Source organism: Lithobates pipiens, unplaced genomic scaffold (assembly GCF_037356315.1).
Source record: "Lithobates pipiens isolate NorthernLeopardFrog02 unplaced genomic scaffold, aLitPip1_a1.2 Scaffold_3, whole genome shotgun sequence".
NCBI lineage: Eukaryota > Metazoa > Chordata > Amphibia > Anura > Ranidae > Lithobates > Lithobates pipiens.
Genome location: NW_027507790.1, coordinates 6,760,072 through 6,774,390, shown reverse-complemented (window position 1 = coordinate 6,774,390; position 14,319 = coordinate 6,760,072). Strand labels below are relative to the sequence as shown.

Below are 14,319 nucleotides of genomic sequence, written 5' to 3'. Positions count from 1 at the left end.
CCCAATTAAAAAAAAAAATATATATATATATATATATATATATATATATATATATATATATATATATATATATATATATATATATATATATATATATATATATATATATATATATATATATATATATAGTAAAAAAAAAAACCCAATAAACCTATATTGATTGGTTTGCGCAAAAGTTATATCATCTACAAACTATGGGATATTTTTATGACATTTTTATTTATTAATTATTTTTACTAGTAATGGCGGCGATCAGTGATTTTTAGCGGGACTGCGACATTGTGGTGGACTAATCGGCAACCTGACACTTTTTGGGGACCAGTGACATTATTACAGTAATCAGTGCTAAAAATATGCACCTTTACTGTACTGACACTGGCAGGGAAGGAATCAGGGGAGATCAAAGGGTTAAATGTCTCCCTAGAAGGTGCTTGCTAACTGTATTAGAGATGGACTGAGTGTGGAAACACAGAAATCAGATCTGTGTCCTGCTAAGATCTGTGTCACCAGAACGGTGATCCACCTTGTTTACATAAGCAGATTGCCGTTCTGCCTTTCTGGGGAACGATCCGCCGGACACGCAGTTTGGCTCCCCCTCTGCCCAATAGGTGTGCGCTCCCAGCATCTATTGCATGAAATGACATACAGGTATGTGATTTCGCGCAATAGAGCTGCCCTGCCACAGCATGTAGGCGGTCTTTGTGGTTAAATGCATTTTTTTTCTGTTTTTGGGCACCATTATAATCCCACCAAATAATCCTTGCTCTTGGACATTTTTACAGGGGATGTGGTGCCGAATAGCCATGCCACCTTATGATGAAACAATTTCTTAAATTTTCCAAATAAAATTGTGACAAAAAAAAAAAAAAAAAAAAAGAAAGAGTCAGTACACCAGGACTGATTTTCAGATATGCAAATGCAGAGCTCTGTCCCGTTTGCCTCCTCACCGATCAGCAGGTGCAGGTGGACATCTATGCCAGCTTATACTATGTCTAATAACAGCCAGCATGTTCCCTACCCAGTAATGCAGAAACACAAACAAACAAACCCTCTTTTTAGAGGCATCCCAGCTACCCCTTCCTCCGTGGCTCCACAGCGCTGGAAGGAATTTCAACTCTCCCCCCTCCCTCCCTGCAATCTTCTGGGACACATCACAGGTCCCAGAAGATTGCGCAGCCATTCACAGCACGCAGTGCGGCTCGCACACGTGCAGCGCGAGCCCGGCTGTGAAGCCACAGCCGGGGGGTGCCCACAGTAAGAATGCCGGCGCCGTGGAGAGGAGCATAGGGGTTCGTATGCCCGCATCGTTGGACCATGGGACAGGCGAGTGTCTGATTATTAAAAGTCAGCAACTACACTTTTTGTAGCTGCTGACTTTTTTTTTTTTGCGGAACTCCACTTTAAATACTATCAAAAGAAATTGATACATTTTATATTGGTACAGTGTTGCATGCCGCGCAATTGTCATTCAGTGAATGACAGCGCTGAAAGTTCATAATTAGTCTGGGCAGGAACGGGGTGAAAGTGTCCTGCATTGAAGTGGTTAAAGCGTTTTTTGGGGGGGTTACAGGTACCTGCTCCCTCGGTGGCTCGAGAAGTTCTCTCCTTTCCCCCTTTCGCTTCGCAATCTTCTGGGACACGTCACAGGTCCCAGAAGGTTCCCCAACCAATAGGGATGTGCTGCGCGACTCGCACAAGCTGTCACAGCTGGGTGCAATGCCGGCGCCACGGAGAGGAGAGGGAGAGAAGCGAGGAGGCTTCGGGTGGCCGCATCACTGGACTGTGGGACAGGTAATTGTAGCTGCTGACTTAAGACAAAAATAAATGGAACTCTGCTTTAAACACTACAGCCATTTGATCCACAACTTACTTCTACCAGTAGGAAGCCCGTTTGTACATGAAGCCAACTTAACATGCACAAATTTATGCTGACCCCCACATAAAAGCATCAGTGTGTCAAGCAGAAGTTTAGTAAAGTCAATAGTTTGTAGAGATTTGTGTACAGATGAATATGAGCAAGTCAGATCAGGTCCCAGTCTGAGTCATACTAACATTGGTCAAGCTTGGACCAATGTTAAGTGTAGATATCCCATACTCGAGGGACCGCTGTGGAAGTGGACAATCACTTAGTAGTTTGCACTACTGCAGTGAATAACCACACTGCTGCCATTAAAGGACATCATGATCTCCACCTCTGCCAATCATAAATTGCTTTGTATTAATTGGAAAAATACAAGGCATTCGGTAATGGTGGCAGTGCCAAACAGGCGACCCCTTGTGGTCAGTGTGGTCACTCCAAGGGCCCAGAAGATCATGCACTATAGTAGCACCGACTACTATAACGATATTGATTTCCACAATTGTCCCTCATCTACAAGATATGCACACTTACAAATGTTCCAAATTTTACCAATGCAAGTATGAAAGGCCGTAGCCAGAGTTCAGGTTTAACGCAGTAAGCATTGCAAGGAAAGTGATACATCTGATAACTATATGTAGTTAACACATGTAATGCTACACAAAAACCTGTATAAATACTATTTTATATGTCTTTATACACTAATCAGCCACAACTTTATGACCACCAACCTAATATTGATTAGGTCCCCCTTTTGCCACCAAAACAGCCCTAACCCATCGAGGCATGGACTCCACCAGACCTCTGAATGTGTGCTGTGGTATCTTTAAATTCTTCTGAGTTGCAAGGTGGGGCTTTCATGGATCAGACTTGATTTTCCAGCACATCCTACAGATGCTTAATGGATTGAGACCTGGGAGAATTTGGAGGCCTTGTTAACATCTTGAACTTGTTGCATTTCTCAAACCATTCTTCAGCAATTTTTTGCAGTGTGGGGCAATATCCTGCTGAAAAGAAGCCACTGCCACCAGAGAACAGGGGTGTACTTGGTCAGCAACAATATTTAAGTAGGTGGTACATGTCAAGTAACATCCACATGAATGGCAGGACCAAAAGGATTCCAAATAGATTACCCAAAGCATCACAATGTCCCCACCAGCTTGTCTTCTTCCTGTACTACACCCTGGTGCCCTCTTTTCCCCAGGTAAGCAACACTCATGCACCCAGCGATCCACCTAATGTAAAAAAAAAAAAAAAAAAAGCATGATTTATCAAACCTGACAACTTTCATCCATTGCTCCATGGTCCAGTTCTGATGGTCACGTGCCGATCGTAGGCTCTTTTGGCTGTGGACATGGTTCAGTATGGGCACCCGAACTTGTCTGAAGCAATGCTGCCCCAATGAACAAACTGTGATGCCCATTTTTCTGTTTTCAACTTCAGGAACAAGTTGTTTACTTGCAGCCTAATATATCCCGGTGACTTTCAGATGGCATTGTAATGAGAGAATCAAGGTTCTTCACTTCACCAGTCGGTGGTCATACAGTTATGGCTAATCAGTGTATTTTCCCCTAATTATTACTGGCAAATTTAACAGTGGCTGTGACAAAATGCAACTACTCACTTTAATAAAAGCTCCCTCCTGGGACTGCATATGGATGAAGTCGGATTATAATTATATATTGGTGACTGTTAGAGACAGATTTTGTTACTGACTTACAGTTTCTAGTCTTCACACCGTTGCTTTCTTCGCTGACAATTGGGACCAGGTCTCCATTTTCTTCCTTGTAGATGTGTATATCTCCTAGAAGTGTGTGGAACACTACAGCCAAATCATCCTCACGAACCTGCGTAGTATGAAAGTAGACACTATCATATCTAGACACAGGGGAAAACCTTAAAATGCAGTGGTCTTAAAACAGATAAATGGAACTGGTTAAAGCTTTTACATATTTAGGAACAGGAGAGAAGCTCAACGGTATTTGAAATCCCTACAAACTATGTGGCCGATTTACTAAAACTGGAGAGTGCAAAATCTAGTGCAGCTGTGCATAGAAACCAATCAGCTTCCAGGTTTATTTTTGTCAAAAGCTTAACCACTTGAAGACCAGAACAATTTGACATTTGTTGATTTTACGTTAAAGGATAAGTTCACTTTTTTTTTTTTTTTGCTCCCCTATGCACCAATATAGTATGTATTTAGCAAAAATATAAAAGCTTTCCATTCATTCCACAGACACTTCACTGTCCTCATCCATGTTTCCAAACGTATCCATTGCTTCTGCCTTACTTCCTGGTCAGACTAGGAGGTCATGACATCTCTACGAGTTGACCATCTGACCTCATTAGCACACACCCTGCATCATCTACCCTCCTACCTACCCACCGATTCCCAGCTGTACGTTTTTTTAAAAAGAAATGCAATCAGTGATCACTGTTCTCAAATACACAAGCATCAATTTTTTTTTCCTTCCTTAATTTGAATCTTGCATAGATTGTTTATTTGGCATATTGAAGTGTACAGGAAATGAGAGCTGAGATAACAGTCTATGTGGAGCAGAGCAGTAGTACTGAAAATAGGAGAAGTGTGTCCTGAGTTCTTTAACTACTTTACCCCCTTAATGCCCAAGCCAAATTTTAGCCCTGTCGAATGCCGGATACAGCGCGGACCTGCGTTGCCGGGAGGACATCTACCGATGTCCTCCCGTGCCGATAGGCCTGCGCGCCTGCCCGGTGCGCTCTGATCTCATAGATTTGCTGGATCACAGATCGAGGAGAAAAAAAAAAATTATAGGCGATTATCGGCGTCTGTGAGAGTGACATCAGTCCAGATCACGGCGAACTGCCGCCAGCTGATCAGTGCCCACCTGTGCCCCCTGCCAGTGCCACCTAGAAGTAGGCAACAGTGCCACCTACCAGTGCCCACAGCACCACCCCACAGTGCCGCACATCAGGGCCAGTGCTTTCTTATCTGTGCCCAATCAGTGGCCACCAGTGCCAACTCTTCAGCGCATATCAATGAAGGATAAAAATTACCCGTTTGCAAACTGTTATAACAAAATTATGAAACATGATTTTATTTTTATTTTAATTTTCCATTTTTTGGTTTGTTTAGCAAAAAAGTAAAAATCCCAGCTGTGATTAAATACCACCAAAAGAAAGCTCTATTTGTGGGGGAAAAAAAATTATAAAAATTTTATTTGGGTACAGTGTTGTATGACCAAGCAATTGTCATTCAAAGTGCAGCACTGACAAAAATGTATAGAGAGACATATTCACAGGGAGTAATGCCTCCCCTCTATGTACGAAGCAACAGTTATATTGATACAAAAAACAGATAAAGATAGAACTGAATGTGGGTCATACAGACCAATTTCATTACTAAATATAGATTAGAAAGTACTGGCAAAATATTAGCTAAAAGGCTTAATGAGGTAATTTTGTCTACTGTAGCAGATGACCAAACTGGATTTATGCCAGGGAAATCCTCTTCAATTAATATTAGAACAATGCAGTTTATGATACAGATGAGAGAGTTCATACCAGAAACAATTGCCTTGGCATCATTAGATATGGCCAAGGCATTTGATTCCATAGAATGGGCGTTCCCTCCAGACAGTGCTGGGAAAAAATGGGTTTGGGGAAAAATTTAGAAAATGGATTAGAATAATTTATAAACAACCATGTTCTAATCTGTTAATAAATGGAATATTATCCTCCACAATAAAATTACACAGGGAAACAAGACAGGGTTGCCCAATGTCACCTCAATTATTTGACCTTGCAATTGAAGCATTGGCAAATACATTTAGGCAATCAAAAAGGTACAAAGAGATTAAAGTGGGGGGAAAAATTGAGCATATAGGTCTATATGCGGATGATATTATATTATACATGGGAGACGCACCAGCATCCCTGACTGAAGCGATGAAAATAGAAACATATGGATTATTTTCAGGACTTAAAGGGGTTGTAAAGGTAATTTTTTTATTTTCTACATAGTTTCCTTTAAGCTAGTGCATTGTTGGTTCACTTACCTTTTCCTTTGATTTCCCTTCTAAATGTTTTTTTGCTTTGTCTGAATTTCTCACTTCCTGTTTCTCCTCAGTAAACTTCTCACCATCATCCGAGCTGGTGGTTAGTCAGCCAGAACAGCTTACTGAACAGCTTACTGAGGAGGAACAGGAAGTGAGAAATTCAGACAAAGAAAACAAAGACATTTAGAAGGGAAATCTAAGGAAAAAAGAAGTGAACCAACAATGCACTAGCTTAAAGGAACCTATGTAGAAAATAAAAAATTTACCTTTACAACCCCTTTAAAATAAACTGGCAGAAATCAGCACTTATGTTGTTAGGTATAGGTAATGAAAGGAGAGTCCAGACCCAATTAAAAATAGTTGACGTGTTTAAATATTTAGGAATAAATATCACTCTGAATCCTGAGGAAGACATGAAAGTTAATCTAATCCCCTTGGTAGAATATGTTAAGAGAAAACTGGGAATATGGATAAGGCTACCAATATCAATGGCAGGGAGAATTCATCTGATTAAGTCCATTATGCTGCCCAAGTGTTTATATGCGTTTGCACATTCCTCTGTAAAAATACCAAAACAGATATTTAAAAAATTAAACTCACAGATGACTAGGTTTATCTGGGCATATGGTAGATGTAAACTAAAACTTAGCAAGTTACAAAGACCAAAAATAGAAGCCGGGTTGGCTCTCCCGGACTTATACCTATATTATCTGGCAGGGCAATTGAAGCATTTAAGGTCTTGGATAGGACAGGGAAGAAAAAAAAAAAGGATAGAGGAATATCTATTGATAGAAATGCAAGTAGATTATCTCCTGGTAGGATTAGAAATAAAGGATTGGAGGAGGGTAGGAGTAAAAATCCCTCTTCTAAAAAACTGGCCAGGGCAATATGGAAGGAAGCAAAAAAAACTGATGGGTTATACGGATATTCCAAGAGAAACTGCCTTATGGAATAACCCAACATTTGAACATCTAGAAATATTTGAGGATAGCAAATTCTGGAAGCAGAATAAGATTACATCTATCGGTCAGCTGTATGATAAAACTACAATAGTAGCTTATGAAAACCTGTGTAAACAATATAACTTATCGAGTAAAACAGTTTTATAGATATCTTCAGCTTAGACAGGTGCTTCAGGTACAGTTTAGAAGGAAGGAATTAAAAATATCCCCTTATAGGTATTTTGAGATCACAGGGACCAAAAGGGATTAATATCTAAGCTCTACACACACTTGTTACAGAAAAAAATAGGAAGTGAACCATTGAGAAAAAGGGGTATAATGGCAGGCAGCTATCCCAGACATAAGTGATCAGGAATGGGATGAAGTCTGCACCTCTCACCTGAAAGTATACCCGGCAATGAATAATAGGATAAGTCAGCTAAATATCATACACCAGACATACAGATATTGGCAACAGGTGATCAGAAAAATAGAAAAAGTTTTAAATAAATCTATCTCGGCCACACTGGAACTCAGGGTTTACCTTATGAAAGAATAATGTATGAAAAAAGGGGAAATGTGCAGAGATATGAAAACATATGGGCAAAATCAAATAGATCATGCTTAACAATAGACACAGGAATATCCAAAAATGTAGTGTAAAGTGACCATGGGTGGATGTGAGAGAATGGAGTGAATGCAAGGAGAAAATGGAAATGTAATTAGAAGCATTTGAAGAATTGTATAAGGATATAAAATGTAACTTATTATGTAAAAAAAAAATATTTTGTAATAAAGAGTGTTGAAAAAAAAAGTGCATCAGCGCTGAAAGCTGGTCTGGGCAGGAGGGGGGTTTAACTGCCCAGTAAGCAAGTGGGCAGCACAGTGGTGTAGTGATTAGCACTTTCACCTAGCAGCAATAGGGTTGCTGGTTCAAATCCCGACCACGACACTATCTGCCTGGAGTTTGCATGTTTTCCCTGTGCCTGCGTGGGTTTCCTCCGGGTACTCCGGTTTCCTCCCACGCTCCAAAGACATGCTGGTAGGTTAATTAGACCCTGTCCAAAAAAAAAAAAATTGGCCATAATATGTGTATGTCAATGTTATAAGTGTGTCAGGACTCTACAGGTTATAGAACCGCATAAATAGCTGCAGATGGACACCGGTGGCAAGAAAAGCGCCCTGAGGCGATTCAGTTCGTATAGGTAGCGCTATACAAGTCATTCATTCATTAAATGACAATTGATGATTGCGCGGTAATGCTACACTGTACCCAAACAGGATTTTTAGAATTTGTTCCCATAAATAGAGCTTTCTTTGGGTGGTATTTGATCACCTCTGCGTTTTTTATTTTTTGCTAAACAAGTAAAATAAAAAGATAATTTTTTTTTGTTTCGGTTATAAAATTGTGTAAATAAGTTTTCTCCTTCACTGATAAGGTGGCACTGATGGGTACGGATAGGTGACACTGATGGGCATTGAAAGGCTGCACTGATGGGTACTTATGGGTGGGACTGATAGGCATCACTGATGGCACTGGCAGGCATTGGGGATGGGCACTGATTGGAAGCTGCCTGATGGTCTAGGGTGGCATACCCGGTGGTCCTGGGTGGGCTGCGCCAATAATCAGCACAGACCCCCCCCGTCAGGAGAGCACCCGATCTGAGCATTTTTACTCATGCATAGGACTGTCTGAATGGGCAACAATCGCCCCAAAGAAGCTTTATAATGGAGCTTGGTGTGTTTTTACTGTGATTATTGGTGCAGCGCATTTCTGAAATGCAAGGAAACGCACAGATGTGAATGGAGCCTCGTTCTTTTGTTAACGCAACAATTTCACTTTCAGGCCCCATGCATATCTAGCATAGTGGGAGCGCACATTGTGTGTCTTGTGTTTCCTGCGACACGCATAGAGCCACCTGTTGGTTTTTATGGTCTGCGCTACATGTGGCTCATGGGACATTTTGGCGTGTTGTGGGTTGCGTGTTTTTTGCAGCGATTACCACTTGTTTTTTTACATGGCAAAATGGGTGTTTGCTGTGCCGTTAATAATTAAAGAGGCATTGAAAGCGCAACTAAGTTATTTTAGGTGCAAAAAAGGTGGCCATACACTATACAATCTGATTGTACAATCTCCCTTAGATTTACCAAAGTTATACAACAGGCGGAAACACCTATCTAGTCAATCACTCTGTATCTGATCACAGGTCCTTGCACTACAAATGTGGATGGTAGAGCTAAAGGAGATTGTATGTACAGAACCCAAAACACGCATCTTTTTTTCAGTACTACAGCTCTGCTTCCCATTATATCATCTCATTTTCTGCACACTTCAAAATGCCAAACGAATGATCTATGCAAGATTTAATAAATTCAATAAAATTGATGTCTGTTTATTTAGTGAGAAGGGTGATCACTGATTGCCTTTCATTTAAAAAACATGCACCTGGGAATGGGTGACTAGATGATGTAGGGTGTGTGATAATAAGGTCAGCTGGTCAACTCCTCCTGTGTCATGACCCATAGTCGGCCCAGGAAGTAAGGCAGAAGCAATGGATAGGTTTGGAAACATTGAGGACAAGTGAAGTGTCTGTGGAATGAATGCAAAGCTTTGATATTTTTGCAACATAAGTATATTAATGCTATATTAGTACATAGGGGAGCTGGAATTTAGAAAAAAAAAAGTGAACAAAAAGGTTAAAATCAGCATTTTTTGGTAGAAATTTACTTAGAACCCCAAAATATAAATATTTTTAGCAGAGACTGTAGGGAATAAAATGGTGGCCATTACAATATTTTATATCACACTATTTGTGCACCAGTCTTTCAAACGCAATGTTTTTGGAAAATTGACAAAAAAAAAAAAAAAAAAAACCTCTAAACCAGGGATGTCCAAACTTTTTTCAAAGAGGGCCAGATTTGATGAACTGAACATGCGTGAGGGCCGACCATTTTGCCTGACATTCTTTGAACCATTAAAAAATTCGGTCTAAGCGTGTCCATCCGAGCACTAATACACGGCCCAACAAGAATTATCTTGCCTTTGTGGCTGTGTGTGGTGAATAGATGAACTCAAGTGTATTTGGATACACCATATTTATTGACGTATAACACGCACCTTCACTTTAAGAGGGAAGCTTCAGGAAAAAAAACCTTAAAATTTTAAATAAAGAACTGTGAAGCAAAACAAGGGTCAGTGTCTATCTGCAGACCCACAATTGCTGGGAATGCAGCGCTCACCATTGCTAGGAATGCAGCGCCCACCATTGCCAGGGAATTCACCCACCATTGCCAGGGAATTCACCCACCATTGCCAGGGAATTCACCCACCATTGCCGAGAATTCACTCACCATTGCCGGGAATGCAGCCACCATTACCAGGGATTCACTCACCATTGCCGGGAATGCAGCCACCATTGCCGGGAATGCAGCCACCATTGCCGGGAATGCAGCCACCATTGCCGGGAATGCAGCCACCATTGCCGGGAATGCAGCCACCATTGCCGGGAATGCAGCCACCATTGCCGGGAATGCAGCCACCATTGCCGGGAATGCAGCCACCATTGCCAGAAATGCAGCCACCATTGCCAGGAATTTCACCCACCATTGCCAGGAATTTCACCCACCATTGCCAGGAATGCAGCCACCATTGCTAGGAATTCACTCACCATTGCTAGGAATGCAGCGCCCACCATTGCCAGGGATGCACCCGCCAATGCCAGGAATTCACTCACCATTGCCGGGAATGCTGCCACCATTGCCGGGAATGCAGCCACCATTGCCGGGAATGCAGCCACCATTGCCGGGAATGCAGCCACCATTGCCGGGAATGCAGCCACCATTGCCGGGAATGCAGCCACCATTGCCGGGAATGCAGCCACCATTGCCGGGAATGCAGCCACCATTGCCGGGAATGCAGCCACCATTGCCGGGAATGCAGCCACCATTGCCAGAAATGCAGCCACCATTGCCAGGAATTTCACCCACCATTGCCAGGAATTTCACCCACCATTGCCAGGAATTTCACCCACCATTGCCAGGAATGCAGCCACCATTGCTAGGAATGCAGCGCCCACCATTGCCAGGGATGCACCCACTATTGCCAGGGATGCACCCACTATTGCCAGGGAATTCACCCACCATTGCCAGGGAATTCACCCACCATTGCCAGGGAATTCACCCACCATTGCCAGGAATGCTGCCACCATTGCCAGGAATGCTGCCACCATTGCCAGGAATGCTGCCACCATTGCCAGGAATGCTGCCACCATTGCCGGGAATGCAGCCACCATTGCCGGGAATGCAACCACCATTGCCAGGGAATTCACTCACCATTGCCAGGGAATTCACTCACCATTGCCAGGGAATTCACTCACCATTGCCAGGGAATTCACTCACCATTGCCAGGGAATTCACTCACCATTGCCAGGGAATTCACTCACCATTGCCAGGGAATTCACTCACCATTGCCAGGGAATTCACTCACCATTTCCGGGAATGCAGCCACCATTGCCGGGAATGCAGCCACCATTGCCAGGAATTCACTCACCATTTCTGGGAATGCAGCCACCATTGCCAGGAATGCACTCACCATTGCCGGGAATGCAGCCACCATTGCCAGGTATTTCACCCACCATTGCCAGGAATTTCACCCACCATTGCCAGGAATTTCACCCACCATTGCCAGGAATTTCACCCACCATTGCCAGGAATTTCACCCACCATTGCCAGGAATTTCACCCACCATTGCCAGGAATTTCACCCACCATTGCCAGGAATGCTGCCACCATTGCCGGGAATGCTGCCACCATTGCCGGGAATGCAGCCACCATTGCCGGGAATGCTGCCACCATTGCCGGGAATGCAGCCACCATTGCCAGGAATGCAGCCACCATTGCCAGGTATTTCACCCACCATTGCCGGGAATGCAGCCACCATTGCCAGGGATTCACCCGCCATTGCTACAAATTCCCTCACCATTGCTGGGAATGCAGCCACCATTGCCAGGAATGCAGGCACCATTGCCAGGAATGCACCCACCAATGCCAGAAATTCACTCACCATTGCCGGGAATGCTGCCACCATTGCCAGGAATTTCACCCACCATTGCCAGGAATTTCACCCACCATTGCCAGGAATGCAGCCACCATTGCCAGGAATTCACTCACCATTGCCAGGAATGCAGCTACCATTATCATCAGTGCAGCCATGGAGGGCAGGACGAGCGCCAAAGATATCTTACAGGAGAATCTCCTGTTTACACAACGGCCTCTTTAAGAGAAAGTCCCGCCTCCTTTGATGGACAGTACAGTCATCCAATGGCAGAGACGGGACTTCCTATACAGCTGCCGTGTAAACAGGAAATTCTCCTCCTGTGTGCACAGCACTCGTCCCGTCTCCTCCCTCCGAGGCAGCCAGACTATATATCTTTTGTGGCCCCGGCGCTGGGAGATCGCCGGGGGCCACAAAAGATATATGTGTTTAAACAACCAGGCGGGCCGTTCAAAACCAGACCGCGGGCCGCGATTGGCCCGCGGGCCGGACTTTGGACATGCCTGCTCTAAACAGTAAAGTTAGCCCAGTTGTTTTGTATAATGTAAAAGATTAAGTTACGACGAGTAACTAGATACACATGCCATGCTTTAAAATTGTGTACACTCGTGGAAGGGTGACAAACTACAGTACTTAATCTCCATATGCAACGCTTGAAAATATTTTATTGGTTACCCATTCAGAGTTACAGAGGTCTTGCACTAGAATTATTGTTCTCGCGTTAACGATTGCAGCAATTTTGCATTTGCAGGCACGACTTACAGTTATTACAAGAAAAAAAAAAAGTTTTGGATGCTTGCAGCATCAACCCGGTACAACCGATTGAAGCCAATGTCGTACAGGTACGCAATTTGGCAGCAAGTGGTTAAACAAACTGAAGTTAGAAGCTGATTGTTTTCTATACAGAGCTGCACCAGTTTTAGTAAATTATCCCATGTGTCTCAGTCCACCCCACCACTATGTTCTGCTGGCTGACAGTACAACGTGCACAGGAGCACAGCTAGGAAACAGCTCATTGAATTATTATTATACAGGATTTATATAGCACCAACAGTTTTCTCAGAGCTTTACAACACAAGGGCAGACAGTACGGTTAGGCCCCTTTCACATGTGCTGAACGTTCAGATCCCCAGAGGATGTACAACCATTTTAAGTGCCCAGTGGTTAAAACACAATGAGCCTCATTTGATATCAGAGAACCAAAAAAAAAAATACTGGATTCTCCCACCATTCCCATGAAAACAGCAGTGGTGTATAGAGTTGGTAACTGCTGCTTATTATTGCATTGACCACATCTGCTTATATCAAAGATTTAATTGCAGTGTCATTATTCCGGAGTAAATGTTCTGCTAAACTAGACAGCAATAGCATAATCTCTGGTCCCCAGAACATTAAAAAAGATAGAAAACGCCTTCAACGTGAGCCTGTGGTCAAGGGATAGACATCTCAGCATTTACATATACCTAAGCAGTAAACAATCCGACACTTCCCCTTTTATTGGTAGGTACGGTAAAGCAATTTATTGTCAAAATTCACAGCAGAACAATGGAAGCCATCCAACTTGTTCTATTTCAGCAACTCTGCTCCAGCTTCCAGCAGTGACTCCAGACTTCTAATCTCTTATGTAAAAAACAGAGCAGCTTCTCTGGGAGGGGGAGCAGAGCTGCTGAAAGAACTTGAATGACTAGTCCAGTGACGGCGAACCTTGGCACCCCAGATGTTTTGGAACTACATTTCCCATAATGCTCAACAACACTGCAGAGTGCATGAGCATCATGGGAAGTGTAGTTCCAAAACATCTGGAGTGCCAAGGTTCGCCATCACTGGACTAGTGCTTCTGCTGTGGTTTTAAGGATAAACTCTTCCATAGTTGATGCAGCAATGGAAGTTAGTGGGAGACTTGTTTTAAAACCCATTTCCTGAGGACGTGCCTGGACATGGCCATGTGAAAAAGTGACTTTGCAGAGCTCCCGGCCTCTGACCCACTTTCCTGGCTAACCTCTATGACTCGGTATGCTACCGTCCAGAAGACATAGGACCAGAGCCACAACTCGGGGGACATCCACTACTAAAAATTCGGGCGAAATACACCACTTCTTCAAACAGATATCGGGACCGGCACCGAGAACCAGGGCTGCGGCTCCTCAGGGTTCCCCACGTGGTGCTAAGATCAAACAGGAGGCTTCCCTTACTCCTTCCGAGTTACCGACACAGCCTGATAGCGACGATGAACTCCCGCACAGCCCTCGGTGTGATCCTGCCTCCCCGGCCCCACCAGTGACCACTGCCATGGACCAGGATATCAGGGCCCTGCTCCAGGCCCTGCCGACCAAGACGGACATAGATTGAGGAGACTCACCGCAGGGACATCCAAGAGGTGAGAGGAGAGGTGTCTACCTTAGTGGAACGCGTTACCGCAAGGGAGTCCTTG

General features: G+C 43.5%; 1 protein-coding gene across 1 annotated transcript in view; it reads right to left on the bottom strand.

The window, feature by feature from the left end:
* CASTOR1 (cytosolic arginine sensor for mTORC1 subunit 1) overlaps positions 1–14,319 on the bottom strand; it is a 126,708-nt gene that overhangs the window by 45,323 nt on the left and 67,066 nt on the right. Inside the window, exon 4 of the mRNA XM_077461207.1 lies at positions 3,579–3,705. Within this exon, the coding sequence (XP_077317333.1) occupies positions 3,579–3,705 (127 nt within the window). The remainder of the gene's footprint in view (positions 1–3,578; positions 3,706–14,319) is intronic.